This window comes from Gopherus flavomarginatus, chromosome 3 (genome assembly GCF_025201925.1).
Source record: "Gopherus flavomarginatus isolate rGopFla2 chromosome 3, rGopFla2.mat.asm, whole genome shotgun sequence".
Taxonomy (NCBI): Eukaryota; Metazoa; Chordata; order Testudines; family Testudinidae; genus Gopherus; species Gopherus flavomarginatus.
The window spans coordinates 15,643,657-15,662,697 of NC_066619.1; the positions used below are offsets into that span (position 1 = coordinate 15,643,657).

The 19,041-nt window shown below is 50.7% G+C and overlaps 1 protein-coding gene across 10 annotated transcripts in view; it reads left to right on the plus strand.

Moving 5' to 3' along the window:
• CTIF (cap binding complex dependent translation initiation factor) overlaps nucleotides 1–19,041 on the plus strand; it is a 348,500-nt gene that overhangs the window by 313,571 nt on the left and 15,888 nt on the right. For all 10 annotated transcript variants that reach the window (XR_007773256.1, XR_007773257.1, XM_050944701.1 and 7 more), the window contains one exon: nucleotides 11,259–11,312. Coding sequence is in view for 8 of the 10 variants with exons in the window: in XM_050944701.1 (XP_050800658.1) it covers nucleotides 11,259–11,312 (54 nt within the window). In the remaining 2 variants the exon portion in view is untranslated. The remainder of the gene's footprint in view (nucleotides 1–11,258; nucleotides 11,313–19,041) is intronic.

The following is a 19,041-nucleotide window of genomic DNA, read 5'->3' on the forward strand; positions in this document are numbered from 1 at the left end:
GGATAACTGAGGTTAGTATTCTAATTTCTGGTCTTGCACCAACAAAGAGACAGTAATGTGATTGAACTCTTAGGGTCAGATTCAGCCCTGGCATAAGCAAATGCAACTCAATTGGCCTTAAATGTCCACTTTTCTAAATTCTGCTGCCTGCCTCTTTCTGTTTCCTATTAAAAAAAACAACTTTTAAAACAGGAGCACATCCAAAGGGTGTTGGCTTCTTGTAGCACCACCGTGTTTCTGTTCCTTTGTGGCTATGGAACTCTTTCAGAATGATCATAAAAATAGGAACAATGGAAACAGATGGGATGAGAGGCAGGGAGACTGACGACCAGCAAAGGGGAATTATTGTAGCTTATATTCCAGTAGCACCTAGAGGCCCCAACCAATATTGGGATTCCATTGTGCTAGGCCCTGTACAAACACACAGTAAGAGCTCAAGTCCTGCCCCAAAGAGCTGACATTTTAAATAGGCAAGACAGCTGATGGGGACGAAAGGAAAGAGGCGAAAGGATTTGCTGAAGATGCACAGCAGCACAATGGCTGAGCCAGGTTAGACTCAATGTCTCCTGAGCCCAGCACCCAGGCCAGGGGACCATGCTGCCTCTCACATGGAAGAATTTCCACAGGAGGGGTACAGATTAGTTACTCCTGAAGCTGGGTGGTCAGGAGGGAACTCAAGTAGTTCCCCTCACTTACATCTACGTTTTTCTTTTAACTCCAGCAACCATATTGAATCCAGCTCTCGCTTGCCTGGTTGAAACAGGAGAAGGGCGACGACAGCACACCTGTGGAAAATGCAGAGTAAAAGCCCCAAAGAGATGCTGTGTAATGACGTCAGCAGAGACTTGTGGGTGCTCAGCATCTCTCAGGATCAGGTTCATGCAGTTTTTCCCAGAGTTTCAGTAGAGCAGGAATCAGTAGTTTACGCCAGTTTTGTCCTTTTGTATTAGTGGCTGGGGAGCAGGGAGACAGGATTTGTGCAGGAAGCGCAGCTCTCCATAAATTTACCATGTTATTTTGTATGTAGACCTGCTAATAAACAGACTAGAAAACGATTGCTTCACAATCATGGTGGCAATCCTGAGTTTCAGGATGGGAGATGCTCAGCAGCTCCTTGAAGTAGGAAGAGAGGAGAGACGGTGCTGTGGTTAAGACATAGGGCTGGGATCCAGGAGATCTGTGTTTAGACAATGGACCAATCACTTAGCCTGCCTGTGCTTTTTTCCCCACCTGTAACGTGGATAATAGTATTTCCTGTCTGCTCCCCATCATCTGTCGTGTCTATTTAGACTGTAAGCCCTTTAAGGCAGGGACTGTTTCATGCCATGTGCTGAGTATAATGAGATCTCAGTTGGGGCCTCTTGGTGCTTCACTAATATAAATAATAATGTCCTTCTGTCAACTGTCACAGCTTGAATCTGTCTTGGGTTCAGTTGGAGGCAGCAGATTTTCATGGGGTCCTTCCTGCCCTGAGAGACTGCACAGAACTGTATGTTTTGGGTATATCTGGTGGTGGAGCAGCCTGTTTTGTCTCACCATATCACCTAACGGTTGTACATAGACATTAAAGAAGGGCAGTGTCAGGATTGAGTCCTGTGAGACTCCACAGGACAAAGCTTTAAGTGAACCTGGGCATCTGCCCACGGTTCACTGGGAACTGATGGAATGGAAAGATGGTAGCCAGCCCAGAGTCACTCCATCAAGAGCTGCAGATGGATTAGCAGTATTGAATGGCTGAATATCACTGCCTTCTCTCTGTCCTCAAGGAGGATGTCCAAATGCAGCCAGGGTTGCTTCTGTGCTATGATTTATCCTGAAGCCAGACTCAGAGGTTGAAGGAAATTGGCAGAGGCTACGTGCCATTGGAATCTCTTTGCTGCCTTCCTAAAAGGCTTGCATGGGAGTGGGAGGTTTGAGACCACCTGGGGGGTTGATGTTGCATGCTTTGAGCATTTTTTCAATTAAATAACTCTGCTGTGATTGTCCAAAACTCTGCCTCTGAGTGGGCATTAATGACCCCCAGTTTATCGGCATACAAGGATTTACACAACACCATTATTGATGAATAATCATCCAATGATTATGGAGAGAGCAGATCTCACAGCCAATCAGAGAGTAGGAGATTTGCATATTTGCAATTGTGAATCGTCCCTGTAGTCTGGTTGGCAGAGACCATTCCATTTCAGTCTCATTTAAAGTACTGGCATTAACCCATTCCTTCACTGCCTATGGTACAGGCTGTTAAGTATGAGCCTCAGGGCAGGGGTGAAAGTAATTTACAGGACTTACCAGAACTGCTGGAGTCCTGAGGGGGCGTGGCCTCATCTGGAAGAGGCGTGGCCTCATCTGGAAGAGGCATGGCCTCTCAAGATTTAAAGGCCCTGGGGAACCAGCTGTGGCTGGGAGACCAAGAGCCTTTAAATCAACCAGGGGCTCCCAGCTGAAGAGGTGGCTAGGAGCCCCCCTGGGGCTCAGGGGCAAATTAAATGGCCCGGGGCTCTGGCTGCCAGGGGGAACCCCGAGCTTTGCAGGGCTGGGGCCGGGATTTAAAGGGCTCAGAGCTCCTGCCGCTGAAGGAAACCCGGAGCCCTTTAAATCCTGGCCCCAGCCCGGCCGCCAGAGCTGTGGCCGGGATTCAAAGAGCTCTGGGCTGCCTGCAGCTGCGGGGAGCTCTGAATCCTTTAAATCCCAGCCCCAGCCGTGCCGTCGGAGCTGTGGCCGGGATTTAAAGGACTCTGGGCTGCCTGCAGCCGCGGGGAGCTCTGAGCCCTTTAAATCTCAGCCACGGACGGGATTCAAAGGGCTCTGGGCTGCCCGCAGCGGCGAGGAGCTCTGAGCCCTTTAAATCTCAGCCACGACCAGGATTTAAAGGGCTCTGGGCTGCCTGCAGCTTCGGGCAGCCCAGATCCCTTTCAGTCCCCGCCATGGAAGCCGGTGCGGTCCGGCACAGTGTACTGGCTCTTGCTGGTATGCCGGACTGGACCAGACCGGCTTACTTTCACCTCTGCCTCAAGGTGATGAGTATAGAGAATAATATTCCTTGTCTAATTGCCTTTCCCCTGTGCCTGAGTCTGTGGTGTCATTTGAACATAAGAACAGCCATACTGGATCAGACCAAAGGTCCATCTAGCCCAATATCCTGTCTTCCGACAGTGGTCAATGCCAGGTGCCCCAGAGGAATGAACAGAACAGATAATCATCAAGTGATCCATCCCGTCGCCCATTCCCAGCTTCTGGCAAACAGAAACTAGGGAAACCATCCCTGCCCATCCTGGCTAATAGCCATTGATGGATCTATCCTCCATGACCTTATCTAGTTCTTTTTTGTAGACTTCATCGTTTTCCCTCCCTCCTCTTAGTTACTGTTATCTCCTGGGGCCACACTGTGTAATTTAGGAAAATATTCTAACTCGGTAATTAATGTCTAAAAGTCAAGAGGACACCGTCTTTTCACTGTCTTCCTTAGAGGACAACTGCAGCTTTTAAAGGGTTGGGTTGTCCTTGTTTTTTGTTTTTTTTTTTTTAATCTTTCACATTTTAAAAAAATCAACCCTTTGAGACTAATGAGGGTCTTTGACAGTATAAGAAGATGATAGGATTCTAAGATTTTTCTTCTAGTAATAGAATGAGACAGAATTTGCCTCTGTATATTGTAGCATTAAAGATTTGAGTGGAGTGTGACTTTTACTTCACACTGCTTTTACACCAGTTATTCCATACAGTTCAGTGGAGATGCACCTCAGAGTACTTGAGATCAAATCAGGCCCTCTCTCAGGAAGAAAATGATTAATATGCAGGGAAGAAAAATCAGACACCTTCATCCAAAGGAGGAGGAAATAGATATTTGCAATTAAGCCTCTATAGAGTAGCTTGTGTCTGAAAACAAGCAATGTCTCCCTTCCAGTGCTATTCCTGGTATCCCAGTCTGTTTTACAAAAATTAGTGTTTTGTCCCAATTCCTCGAAATCCGTGTGGCCTTTGGCATCCTAACAAAGCTTCTGGGCAGTGAAACTGATAGCAGGCTGGCTGGCTGTTTATGCACCTCAAGGGCTGCTCTCCCACCAGGACTGTCACCACCCTGTTTCCTGCCCTCTGCGTGAGACCTGGAGCCAGCCGGCCTCAGCAGGTCACTTCTGCATTGCTCCAAGTGATGAGCAAGGCAGCAGGCACCTCTGCTGCATTTCTACCATATGCACATTGCTACTGACCCAGCCTCGTTGGCATCCTGGCTTCTCCCCATCTCACCTGCACCAGGGGTGAGCACCAGATTGTGGCAGGAGGTGTGGAGACAACAGCGAGGCTGTTTTTAGAGGGAAAAGGAGACAAAGGAATGAATGAGAGAGAGACACAGAGAGAGAGAGAGAGGAGTTAAGGAGCATTATACTCCCTGTATATGAGTGGGGGGGGGGTAGGGGCAGTGAGCGCTTCAAAGAGAAATGGCAGAAAGGAAGCAGATTGAGGGCTGGGGGAGGCAGAGAGGTGGAACAAGAAGAGAAGGGTGTGAGGGAAAGGAAAAGGAGAAGACAAAAGCACAGAAGATAAGAGAACAGAGAAGGAAGAGGAGGAGAATGTAAAATCTAGAAAAGGAGAAAGACTGTAGGACTGGAGCAGGAGACATTCACAGATACAGCCAAGCTGGGCCTGTGGATAGAGTGAGCCTGGGAAAAAAGACTAAAGAGGGTAACAAGGGATGGGTAAAGGCCCTGATCTTTATTTGGTGTGTGGGGAAAGAAAAGAGATGGCTTGGCTGACAAGTGGGGCGTGAACTACCTTCACTCCCTTCCACCCATCCCTCCCCGGCCAAACCTTCCTTTGCTCATCTCCTTGTCCCCGCTTACCTCGGCCCAATCTCTAAAACTCTCCCCACCCCAGCAGCATGTGTCCTGGCTTTCCCCTTTGACCATCTGCTCACCCTGTCTCAGAGGTGTGGGAGATTTTCTTCTCCACGGCATGACTGCCACAGCCCAACTCCTAGCAGGGATGTCTTCAAACTTCAGTGTTTTACATGCCACTTTCTGTTAACAGTGAAGGTCCCTGGAGACTTCTCCCTGTCTCCCTGACACTGCAGTGTATTGTAACAGACGTTTGTAAGAAGCACGGAAAGGCTGTGGGGAACAGTCAGGGAAGGGGCATCAGATATTCCAGCCAGGCAGCTTAAGAGACAGTAATTGTTGTCGCTTTGCTTCCACTGCATACACTTTTATTATATGACTGTGCCCTTCCAGAGCCTAATTTTTAGCATTTAGTATTGATAATAATTTATGGAGATTTGGTAACCAAGAAATCCCAGTGCCACAATTCATCATTGTAAATGGCTCCTAGCTGCGGTGCTTTAGAGTTTCACAGGGAGACTTCTTTAGCACTTTGGAGGCATATTCAGTACATAAAAGAATCTTTCCAATTCAAAAACCTTTCTCCTCTTCTACCTGTTTGTCCTGGAGCTGTGCATTACTCTGACACTGGCAGGTTCCAGGAGCTCAAAACATCTGTGCCTAACTTGAGATCACATCCTCTGCTGCCTTGGTTAGTGGTCATTATGGCTTCAGACAGGCAGGATGAAGTCTGCATCTCTGTCTGTCTGTCTGTCTGTCTCTCTCTCTCTCTCTCTCTCTCACACACACACACACACACACAGTCTCTCTCTCTCTCTCTCTCTCTCTCTGGGCTGGGGGACTCCAAAAAGCTATCATAATTTGTTCTGCAGCCTCAGGGATAATCAGAGTTCAGTGATGAGTTGCACTGCTCTGCAGACCTGCTGCTGCTAGTGGGGGAGATCGGGGCAGTTCCTGTGACGACACAAGAGCATGGTCCCCCAAAGGCAGTGATTCCCAGTGGTCCTTTGTTTTGCTAAAGGAAAGGAATGTCTCAGAAGCCCTTAGCCCCATGACCACTGTACTTCTCTTCGCTCACAGCCTTAGCACCGAGTCCAACATCCCATTAGAGGAATTGGGTTTTATCCTGTTCCCGATTGAAATTAATGGCAGTTTGTCACTGGCTTCAGTGGGAGCAAGGAGCAGGCTCCTTGATCTTCTGATGCCTTGGTAGAGAGAGCACTAACATTTCCAAACCGATCCAGAATTGGTACAGACTGTGGAACTCTTCAAACTGGATTTGCTGGTAGAGTGTTTTCTGGTTACTCATCCCCTGCATCCTGGTTTGCACTGTGCAATTTGCCCCACTTGCCTGTTTTCATCACCCCTTGTCTTGTGACAATAAAAGCTGGAGTTGTAACAATTCAGTTAAGTACCTGATCCTCCCATGTGCGCCGCTGCGCACCTGGCTCTTAGAAATCAGGGCACAGGCGTACGACCCTATAGAGTCTTGCAGTGGTCGCTAGGCAAATGGCCCCTGGAAGAATAACAGACAACTGGTATCAGAGTGTTGCGGGAAGAGGGTCCCCTGACTGACTTGGAGTGAACACACAAAGGGCAACCCCTCCTTTGTAGAAATAGTCATGGGTTTGGCTACACAGCACCTGGGAGGGAGCTTCCCGGCCTGGGCCCCACAGACTTGTGTTAGCAGGGCTTGCACTAGTGCACTAAAAAGAGCTGCAGGCATGTTGTTGTGACATGGAGACTTGAGTCCTGCTAACACAAGTCTGTGGACCAGGACTGGAAGGCTCAGTCCCAGCCACAGCGTACACATATTCTTAGTGGCTTTTGCTAGCGCTGCTGAGCACACGGGAGCTTCAGCCTGTTGGGGAACCAGAAGAAATATCACTGACTTCAGTCAATTTGACCTCCACAGTATAAATAATTTTGAAACATGGTGAAATGTTCATGGTTGTCTGGATGGGTGCAAAATTGTGTGCCCAGTTTGAATGACAAGTTCATGGAGATGAAAAATGTATCTTTCTATGTACGTTTTTACATCAGACCCATTATATGTTGTTAGAAACTTTGTGGCAAATGTTGATTTTTTTTTTTCTTTTGCATGAAGTATTTTACACATCTCTAGTAATTAGCACTGTGCCTTCAGGAATAATGTTAATAAGGATGCAGTGTAGTTTACGCCTCTGGACTTAAAATGTTCCTGCTCTGTTTGACAGGAAGAATGGAATTAACAATACGTTTAAATGTTCATGTATCCTTACTTCCACATTTTGTCTAGTAATAAGAACATGGGACTGTGTGTCAGGGTCCGTAGATTCTGTTCATGGTGCTAGTGTCTTGGCTAACACTGAGCAAGACATTTAACTGTTCTGTGCCTCAGTTTACCTCTGTAGCATGGAAATAACAATACTTCCCTATCCTCCTAGGGATGCAGTAAAACTTCAGCTGCATTTGTAAGTCACTTGAGATTCTTTTGATGAAAGGTACCACCTCTAGTGTGGACATGCGTTCAGTTTTTGAAAGAAATCCGTTGTCTTCTCCCAAAGTGGATGGTAAAAACACTGGCACGGACTCAAGGCTGCTTGTGCTCCGGGAGTATCTACTGGCACAGATGGCAGTTTGTCATCTCCGCATGCCAGGCACATATCTGGTTTTGCTTCTTTGCTGCACACGAAAATGTCAGTGTAAAGTCTCTTTTCCTGGACTACTTTGTAAAAGAAATTGTGGACCATTTGAGTGCAAAGATTAATGAATTCTAGGAAAAATGCATTACAGCTCCCATGAAATCACTCTAACCATGCAGCACACATTATTTCCAGGAAGCAAGCCTATAAAGTTTATTTGCATTTGTTCATGAAAACATGTAACCCCCTGGGACCCTCCAGACATGCCAGCTTTCCCAGACAGATTGGCATATGCTTTATCTGTCACAGGAATACAGAAATTTGGAAGCAGGAGCCCTCCCTTCCAGAGAACTAAATGAGTGTTCTTGGAGTGTCTCCTTCCAGTCTACAAAGCTGTTAGCACCAGAAACCCTGAGCAAAAGTGAGAATCCTTTCGCAACAAAGGTTGGGTATGATCCGACCAGTCAGGCAGAGTCTGGCATGCGGCTCCTCCTGTTGGGAAATCAAGTAGACACTTTGTCTACTCTCCAACCACTTCTCTCATTCCGTGGCTTCTCCTGATATGAGGAACTGACTCGGGGGCAAAACGAAGTTTTCCCCAAGACAGTCCAAGCCTCCGGGGATGGTTACAGGTTAGATAGAGAAGTGTGTGAGTCTCCTCTCACCTGTGCTGTTGTCTGCCTCTTGCTCCTCCTCCCTGTTACTCTGTCTTCTCTACTCTGTTAAGCTCCTTCTTCCACATTTTGTAGCTGTCCTGATAGATGTGAGTGCCTGTTTTTGGAAAGACGACTCATTTCTGTGGTAGTATTTCTGCAAACGTAGCATACACAGCAGAGGTGGGCAAACTATGGCCCGTGGGGCACATCCGGCCCGCGGGACCCTCCTGCCCAGCCCCTGATCCCCTGGGCCTGGAGGCTACCCCGGCTCCTTCCCTGCTGTTCCCCCTCCCCGCAGCCTCAGCTCACTGCGCCGCTGGCGCAATGCTCTGGGTGGCGGGGCTGTGAGCTCCTGGGGCAGCGCAGCTGCAGAGCCTCTGCCTGACCCGGTCCTCTGTGCTGCATGGTGGCATGACTGGCTCCAGCCGGGCAGCACTGCTGCCTGTCCTGGTGCTCTGGGCGGCGTGATTGTAGTGGCACCAGCCATTGGTGCTCCAGGCAGCACAGTAAAGGGGAAAAAAAGCTGGGGAGGGGGTGTTAGATAGAGGGCAGAGGAGTTTGGGGTGGTGGTTAGGGGGCGGAACAATCAGAGGGCAGGGAACAGGGGGGTTGAATAGGGGCAAGGGTCCTGGGGGAGCAGTCAGGAAGGAGGGCGGGGGTTGGATAGGGCAGCAGGGGGCAGTCGAGGCAGAGGTTCTGGGGGCAGTCAGGGGACAAGGAGGGATGGATGGGGCAGGGTTCCCAGGGGGACAGTCAGGAATGAGAGGGGAGATTGGATATGGTGGCAGGGGACAGTCGAGGCGGTCAGGGGACAGGGAACTAAGTGGATTGGATGGGACAGGAGTCCTGGGGGTGGGGGGCATCAGGGGGCGAGAAGCAGAGGGAAGTCGGATAGGGGGTGGGAGCCAGGCCATGCCTGGCACAGCCTCCCCTAACCAGACCTCCATACAATTTCAGAAACCCAATGCGGCCCTCAGGCCAAAAAGTTTGCCCACCTCAAACAGTGTGGAGTTATAAATTTTTAAATATAGATCATAATTATAATGTAGGAGGGGCACTTACATAATAGGCATAAATAATACATTTGGAGAAAATACATTAAACTGCTAATGCCATTAATTAGGTTGAGACTTTGATCACACAAAAGCCAGACACTTCAAAGTTGCAATTCCAACAGCAGCTGAATGGTGAAAACTTCATTACCTCAGGGTCAAACTGTGCACTCTGCATGCGTGTGACTTCCATTGACTTGATATCCCATTGGGACTGGGTGTCACACATGCCATGGGAATTCAGGATATGGTCTTATGCAGTTCAGCGCTGGGGTCTTGGAGCCAAGGGTCGATACAGAAGAGATTTCCCAGGGCTGCGGAGGCAGGCAGTGAGGTAACAAGATTGTTGGCAGCCGTGCCAGCCTGCCAGTGCATAGGAGCCACTCAGAGGGTGCAGTCTAGCTGTGGTGCCAGCCCCACGGACTCTTCTCCTACGCGTAGGATACTCAGGGAGACAAAGAGAGAAGCATATCAGAATAACATTCCTTTGAAAAGGGTTACAAAATCACTGGCCAAATAACAAAATCCCTGGCCCTGAGCTCTGTAGCCCCAACCTGCAAAAATCTAACCAGCCAGCAGCCCTTGCATGCAAATGTGAGGTGTCTCAGCCAGTTTAGCCCCCTTAGGTTTGAGGAGTAGCTTAGAGATCTGTTATTTCTGTCGGCGGGGAAGCTTATGCGCAGCCATCTAAGCTAGCCTGAGAGGCATTGATTGAGCCCTGCCTATGCTGCACAAATCACCCATTTTAGAAATGGTTTTGTCTAGCGCAGTCCAGCCTCCAGTGCAGACAGGACGTAATGTGACTAAATTCCTGCATCTTCACCAAGGGTTGGACTAGATGACCTTCGCAATCCCTTCTAAGGGTACGTCCAGACTACCCGCTGTATCAGCGGGTAGCGATTGATCTATCGGGGATCGATATGTTGTGTCTTGTCTAGACATGATAAATTGAGCCCCGAACGCGCTCCCGTCGACTCCGAACTCCACCAGGGTGAGCGGCGGAAGCGGAGTCGATGGGGGAGCCGCGGCCGTCGATCCCGCGCCACGAGGACGGGAGGTAAGTCGAAATAAGATACATCAACTTCAGCTACGCTATTCCTGTAGCTGAAGTTGCGTATCTTACATCGACACCCCACCCCCTAGTGTAGACCAGGTCTTAGCCTGTGATTCTCTGCAAACAGCTTTTGAAAACCCATCTCGAGAGGAGGCAATACCCCAGCACTGTTTAACTGCTCTCTGTTTATTATTAGCTTGCTATGACAGCAGGTGGGAAGAGCCCCCTCTCTCACCCCATCTGTTCCTTCTCCATGGAGCAGCATTTGAAAGGGTCCCCATTCATCACTACCTTTACTCTGCGCTGGTCCTTCCCACCTGTGTGATGGTTGTGTTTGCACTGGCCTCACAGCCATGTTTATGAGCTGGCTTTAAACACGATTCGGCATAGTTGGGAATCAGTGGAATTACAGGAGTGTGAAATCAGTGAAGTAAAATCAGGAAGTAAAATCAGTCCCTGTGCGTAGGAAATGATGCTCTTGTGCAGTGTAATTCTCCTATTGTTCAGAAGAACGGCTCTGAAAGAGACAATCAGGTTCAGGGTGCACATTCTTAATGCTTCCTATGCTTTCTAATTCGAAAAGGGCATGGAAAGCCCTTCACTTCTACTTACTGCTTCAGCTACAGCCCAGACTGTCAATGGCTGAAAATTGTCATGTGATGGATATTTCATCACCTATGTATGTGAAATGACTTGGTGGGACTCAGCGCATTTCCTTGTGTACAGTTACCTATGTCATAAAAACTCTCGCTACACACTTAACATTTACCCTGAAAGTTATTATCTACTATGTATGTTCTTCTCTGCTTCCTCAGTCTCATCAGTGGAAATGCTGCATTCGGGTTTTGTTTCTCTTAATTCACACCAGAGACATCTTTCCTTTTTCCCCTCCGCTTTCTTCTTTTCCCTGCTGTGGCTGTGAGGAAAACGAACACAGGTCAAAACATGAAAGGAGCAGTTTGGTAGGGGAGGGATTATAATGCAGTAGAAACAAGGCATGCCTTAATAACTGGCTGCCTCTTTTTCTCTCTCTCTTGCAGTTGTTGCAATCTCAGGATGTGAAAGAAGACGCTGTCCTTTGCTGTTCCATGGAGGTATGAAGGGGCTGTTGGGACCTCAGATATTCCAAGCCAAATTCTTCACAGCTTTTCACCTTGTGTCATTGTTTACACCTGTTCCAAGTGTTTGTGAAATCAGAACGGTGGTGTTTGCATCTGCCCCCCCCCCCCCTTTGCACTTGGTCTGTGCAGAAGTAAATGGTGACAGGAGGGCAAGCAGTGGAGAATCAGGCCCTCTTTTTTATCTTTATTTTTTTAACTTGTTTATTTGAGGGACATTGCAACCAAAATGAAAGTTCTCAAGAGGGGCCACAGTTTCTGTCTCACAGCCTTGTGCTACAAATGACCCCAGGCCAAGGTGTGAAATCAAGCTCCTGACCACCCATGATCATCAAAATCCCACAACACCTTGTCTGTGATAAGGGTATTACCATTATGAGTGTGTCTGTTTCATTATATTTGAATATAGCAAACTGCATCCTGCAGCCTTATTGCTTTGTGTTGTGGTCCCATCACAAGCTATGTATAGTCAAGGCAGGCCCGTAGTAGGTGGGGAATATCTGAAATAACACTGGCGATTCAACATGAGTCAGTACTGAGAAAGTGCCCAGCCCAGTGTGTGCTGGCTCTGAGCTCCTGGAAGGGCCATTATACAAGTGAAATGTTAAGTTAATGTCCTAACCACTTAATGACCACAAGGGTGAAGTATTGAGTTCCTCTTTGCAGCACAAATCAAATTGGGTCAGGGGACCCAGATATAACCCAGTTGTTTCCTGTCTCACTTCCAATGCAATGCCAATCTCTCATCTCAACAGGACTTTTCCAGGGCTCGGTAACCAGGCTAAAGCTTTGGACGTGGTTACAAAATCCATTTAAGGTCCCATCTACTGCACACAGTGGAATCTTGCTAGAACTTGGTTCCCCATCTGAGATGTTAAAATGCTCCTGTATGACACAGGACACTTTCCGCTCAAAGACTGACATTCCTCTAACTGCCCTGATTTATTTTCAATTATTGAGGATTTTCTTTCCCTTTCCCTTCCCAATTCAATCCCCCATAGTTCTTCCTTCCTTACATGCTGCTTCTGCTTTCCCCCTGACTGACCGTCCTTATGATAGGCCTGCACCACCCTCAGTGAAGTGTTCTGATTGGCAGTCATCAGTGAAATCTGGAGCATCTCATTAGCCCTAAATTGAGCCATCACTTTAGGTATATACACTGCACGCTCGGTCTCAACCAGGCCTGGGGCCCAGAATCCTAAGTATGAGTCCCATCACTGTGCACACAGTGCCACGCCACCCAACTGACTCTTGCTTTAGATTTTATATTACACTTTTTAAAAGTCTATGTTAAAAAGAACAGCAAGGTAGCAAAGTCAAGCCTTCAGAAGTTAGGATATGCCAGAATTAAGGTTGTCTGTGCCCTTTATAAATTCAAAGCGCAGCTCCCATTGACGTCAGTTGCACCTCTGAGTGCTCAGCACTTGGGCAGGCCAGACCCCAGTGTCTCAAGCCAGGCACCCAGAAAACGAGAATACATAATTAGTGACCACTTGTGAAAAGTTTGGTTTAAAGGACTTGCTCAGAATCACATTGGGACTCTTTGTGGCAGAGGCACAGATAAAATCCTCTTCTCCAGAGCAGCATTCAACTGCCTTAAGCATGAGACCTTCCTTTGTCTTCTGTAATCCCCTGCCTTCTTCACTACACACCTTCCAGCCTGTGCAACAAATGAGCCAGGGATCCTACAGATAACAGCCTCCTTCACTACCCAAACCTGATTCAACCCCAGAGCATCTCTCTCCTGTGCACTGAATGAGACGGGTCCTGTGGAAAAAATAATATGGGATCATGTAATTAAAGACTGTCTCGTGGTCATAAGGCAGAAACACCAAGGGGCTGAATAAGGTTGCATAGACTACCTTAATTCTGACATCTCCTAAGGTATGAGTGCTTGACTTTCTAATATTAATGTTCTTTTAATGAATTTTTGTATGTAATTTCCTAGGTTTAAAAAAAATTAACTGAAAACATTGAAATTCCATCATGTGGCGTCATATTGAAACCCACATGGATCATGAGCATGGTTGGAACCTTTATTCATATATATTATTTGTATTTTTGTAGCACCTAGGCACCCTAGTCATGGACCAGGACCCCACTGCTCTAGGTGCTCCCCACAGAACAAAAAGACTGTCCGAGATCCACCGCACAGGTCTCTGCCCCTTGAGCTAATGGAATATCAGATAGCAGTAGTAGATTGTCATCCTCTGTGTGGACCGGCACTAGAGTTGTCATAACTTAGTCCCAGATTTGGACCTTAGCGTCCAAAATATGGGGGTTAGCATGAAAACCTCCAAGCTTAGTTACCAGCTTGGACCTGGTACTTGCTGCCACCACCCAAAAAATTAGAGTGTTTTGGGGCACTCTGGTCCCCCCGAAACCCTTCCCTGGGGACCACAAGACCCAAACCCTTGAGTCTCACAACAAAGGGAAATAAATCTTTTCCCTTCCCCCCTCCAGGTGCTCCTGGAGAGATACACAGACACAAGCTCTGTGAATCTAAACAGAGGGAGTCCACCCTCTGTAATTCCAATCCTGGAAACAAAAGCACTTTCCTCTTCACCCAGAGGGAATGCAAAATCAGACTAGTAAATCTAACACACACAGATCTCCCTCTGACTTCTTCCTCCCACCAATTCCCTGGTGAGTACAGACTCAATTTCCCTGAAGTTTCCCAGAAAAGAAAAACTCCAACAGGTTTCAAAAAGAAAGCTTTATATAAGAAAGAAAGAAAAATACATACAAATGGTCTCTCTGTATTAAGGTGACAAATACAGGGTCAATTGCTTAAAAGAAATATGAATAAACAGCCTTATTTAAAAAGAATACAAATCAAAGCACTCCAGCAACTATAGACATGTAAATACCAAAGAAAAGAAATCATATAACTCACTATTTGATCTCTTTGTCCTTACAACTTGGAAACAGAAGATTAGAAAACAGAAGTCACTTCTCAAAGCTGAGAGAAAAGCAGGCAGACAGACAAAGACACAAACTTCCCTCCACCCAGAGTTGAAAAAAATCGTGTTTCCTGATTGGTCCTCTGGTCAGGTGCTTCAGGTGAAAGAGACATTAACCCTTAGCTATCTGTTTATGACAAGAGCGAAACACTCTGCCAGTAGGTTTCACAGATATTTTCTGACAGCAGTGAAATGGTGGGAATCAAGAATCATGAGTTCCATTCCAGGCTTGAAAGGGATATGAGCTGTAGTGGGCACAGATTCTTCTGCTTGTTTCCCCTGTCACTCACAGCTCCAGTCCTGGGAATTCTGGCTCTTCATCTGATCTGTCTCTCTTCCCTGACAGCCTCCCGCTGCCTGCCATCCATCCTGTGTGTTCCTCATCTCCACTGGTTCTTCTTCGAGTGATTGCTCACATCCATTCCAGTTAGGTGTGCGCGCTGCGCGTGCACGTTCGTCGGAAACTTTTTACCCTAGCAACTCCAGTGGGCCGGCAGGTCGCCCCCTGGAGTGGCGCCGCCATGGCGCTCGATATATACCCCTGCCGGCCCACACGCTCCTCAGTTCCTTCTTACCGCCGTGTCGGTCGTTGGAACTGTGGAGCGCGGCATAGCTGTCCTCCACGTCCCTAGCTCTCCTTGTTATCTCTCGTTATTGTTATAGTTGTTAGTTAGATCGTTAAGTATAGTTAGTAAGTAATTAAGTGTAAATAGTGTTGTAGATAGTTGTTCGCCGGGGGCTGTAGCCCTTCCCGGCACCCGGCACCGGGCTCATGCCTGGTTCGCCGGGCTTTAAGCAGTGTGCGGCCTGTAAGAAGCCTATGCCTACCAGCGACCCCCACGACGCGTGCCTGAAGTGCCTGGGGGAATCGCACAGATCGGACAAGTGCCGCATCTGCAAGGCTTTTAAGCCCAGGACAAAAAAGGAGAGAGACCAAAGACTCCGGACTCTCCTTATGGAGGCGGCACTTGACCCGGCGGCTTCGCAGGCCGTGATCTCGGCGCCGGCACCGGATCGCACCGGCACCGGCACCGGGAAGACTCCCCGGCACCGACCTTCTCCGGCACCGGGTGCAGAGCGGAGTCCGTCAGCGTCTGCTACTCCAGCCAGGCAGACCCGACTGAGCGCCCGGCCTCGACATCGGCCGCGGCGCCGCCGGCACCGTCGACTCCGGGCCCGGCGGGTCCGTTGAGTCCGGTGCCGCCAAGCTCCCCCATAAGATCTGGGGTTGAGATATTGGTCCCATTCACACCGGAGACCTTCGCCTCGGCACGGGACCTTATTGCCTTGACGGAGCCTACTCAGCTGCCACCCCCGGTACCTCCCATGATGTCGGCACCGTCTCGGGACTCGCGCTCGCGGTCCAGGTCCCGACGTCACGGCAGATCAAGATCCCATCGCCGCTCGCAGTCCCGGCACCGCTCCCCTCGGCGGTACCGGTCGCACTCGCGGCACCGATCGACCTCCAGACGGTCGCGGTCTGACTCCAGCCGCCGATACCGGCACCGTGACTCCAGGAGCCAGTCCCGCCGTCACTCGCCGCACCGGTCGACCTCCCGGCACCAAGCTGGTGGCAGGTCCCGGTCCCGATCCCGGCACCGAAGCAGCGGCCGGTACCGGTCCAGATCCCGGCACCGAGACAGAACCCGGTCCCGGTCCCAATCCCGGCACCGCTATGACTCCCGGTACCGATCCCCGGCACCGAGAACATCTTCGCTGCCAACCCGCGCAGACCCTTACCAGCCAGGGTCGGCCCCGCCGTGGCCTTCTAGGCAGCCGTCGGTGTCTTCGCAGATGGACAGCGGGTATGCGCTGGGCACCGACCGGCAGGCGGCGCTCTTCCAAGACCCGCCGCAACAGGACCAAGGCCCGCAGCAGTGGGGGTTTTGGACCCCATGGGCATACCATCAAGCCCAGGGCCCCCAACAGCTTCCTGCTAGGCCTGCGACGGCGGAGCACAGGGTGCCGGAAGCCTCGTTGTCTCGCCCCCCTCCCTCCCCGGATGGAGAGGAAGGGTCCAAGCAGCAAGACTCCGCTCTGGCTCCTGAGACAGAGGCGAGGGCCGAGGGGGACCCCCCATTGGACACTTTCTTGCCGGGGGTCTCCTCATCCTCCTCCCCTGATGAAGCGGTGGCTGGCACCTCCTCCAGTAGCCCCCCCCCCGCTGGATCTCAGGGCGCACCAAGACCTCCTCAGGCGAGTAGCTCAGAATCTGAGCCTACAAGCCGAGGAGATCTCGGAGATCGAGGATCCGATTGTCACCATCCTCTCGTCGGATGCTCCCACCAGGGTCGCCCTACCCTTCATAAGGACGATCCAGGCCAACGCCAATACTATCTGGCAGTCACCGGCCTCCATCCCCCCTACGGCGAGGGGCGTCGAGAGGAAGTACATGGCCCCCTCTAAAGGCTATGAGTACCTCCATGTCCACCCGACACCGTGTTCCCTGGTGGTACAGTCGGTGAATGACAGGGAGCGTCATGGGCAGGAAGCTCCAGCCCCCAAATCCAGGGAGGCCAGGCGTATGGACCTCCTTGGACGCAAAGTCTACTCGGCTGGGGCACTGCAGCTCAGGGTTTCGAACCAACAAGCCCTGCTCAGTAGGTACGCGTTCAACTCATGGGTGGCAGCGGACAAATTTAAAGAGCTGCTGCCGCAAGACGCCCGCCAAGAATTTGCGGCCATCCTAGACGAGGGCAAGAAGGTTGCGCGTACATCGTTGCAAGCTTCTTTGGACGCTGCAGACTCGGCTGCCCGCACCCTCGCCTCCGGGGTAATGATGCGCCGTATCTCCTGGCTGCAGGTCTCTGGCCTTCCTCCGGAGCTCCAACATACCATCCAGGACCTCCCGTTCGAAGGCCAGGGCCTGTTTTCGGAAAAGACAGACCCCAGACTTAAGAGTCTCAAGGACAATCGGGTCATTATGCGCTCCCTCGGGATGCACACGCCGGGAACACAGCGCAGACCCTTCCGGCCACAGCAGCAACAGCAGCGCAGGCCATACCCCCAGTTCCGCCAACGGCAGGACCTCAATAGGCGCCGTGGCAGGAATGGAAGGCGTAGGCATTCGGGGAACCAAGGGGGGCAGAATCAAGGCTCCTCTAAGCCCCCGCCTGGACCCAAGCCTTCATTTTGAAGGTGCGCCCGAGGGCGCAGTAACAGTTTCCCCCACGGATCCTTCCCCCCCGTTTTCCAACCGCCTTTCGTTTTTCCTTCCGGCGTGGACCCAAATAACATCGGACCGCTGGGTCTTGCGTACGGTGCAGACGGGATACCGCCTGCAGTTTACATCGTTTCCTCCTTCCCGCCCCCCTTCCTCGTCCCTCTTCAGGGACCCCTCTCACGAGTAATTCCTTCGACAGGAGGTACAGACGCTCCTCAACAAAGGAGCTACAGAGGCGGTTCCGGAAAACGAGAAAGGTAAGGGGTTTTATTCCCGCTACTTTCTGATCCCCAAGGCCAAGGGAGGCCTCAGGCCTATCCTCGACCTGCGAGAGCTCAACAAATACCTGGTGAAGTTGAAGTTCCGCATGGTATCCCTGGGGACCATTATCCCATCCCTGGATCCGGGAGACTGGTACGCCACCCTCGACATGCAGGACGCTTATTTTCACATTGCCATTTGGCCACACCACAGACGTTTCCTTCGTTTCGTGGTGGGCCCCCTTCACTACCAATTTGCAGTCCTCCCATTTGGCCTTTCTACGGCCCCGAGGGTATTTACAAAATGCATGGCAGTCGTTGTGGCACATCTTCGGCGCAGTCGTATCCACGTGTTCCCTTACCTAGACGATTGGTTAATTCGGGGCACGTCGGAACTGCAAGTTTGCAGCCACATCCGCGTGATCACCGGCCTGTTTGCTACCTTGGGCCTCATGATCAACATGGACAAGTCCACCCTGATCCCCACGCAGAGGGTGGAGTTCATCGGGGCCGTCCTGGACGCCACCGTGGCCAGGGCTCTTCTGCCGTTGCCGAGGTTCCAGGCATTGTCGGCGATCGTTCAACGACTGCGGGCAGCCCCCTTGACATCAGTGCGGACATGTCTAACCCTGTTAGGCCACATGGCAGCATGCACGTTTGTGACCGGTTATGCTCGGCTCCGCATGAGGCCCCTCCAGTTGTGGCTCATCGAACATTACCGGCCGGCAAGGCAGCCGCTAGACATGCTGATCACAATCCCCCAGGGGGTGTTAGATTCTCTCGACTGGTGGCTAGACCAGTCCGTAGTGTGTGCGGGGCTCCCTTTCCACCCACCTCAGCCCTCGGTGTCCCTGACAACGGATGCCTCAGATCTCGGCTGGGGGGCCCACCTGGGAACCCTGAGAACACAGGGCCTGTGGTCCCCGCAGGAGGTGAAGCTGCACATCAACATGCGGGAGTTGAGAGCGGTCCGCCTTGCTTGTCAAACGTTCTGTCACCAGCTTCGAGGTCGTTGTGTCGCGGTGTTTACTGACAACACGACGACCGTGTACTATATCAACAAGCAGGGCGGCACCAGATCCTCTCCCCTATGTCACGAGGCGATGCGACTCTGGGACTTTTGTGTAGCCCACTCCATTCACCTCACGGCTTCCTTCCTCCCCGGAGTACGGAACACGCTGGCGGATCGCTTGAGCAGATCCTTCCTATCGCACGAGTGGTCCCTTCGCCCGGACGTCGCCCTCTCCATTTTCCAGAGGTGGGGTTATCCCCGTGTGGACCTCTTCGCGTCCGGGGGGAACAAGAAGTGCCAGGCGTTC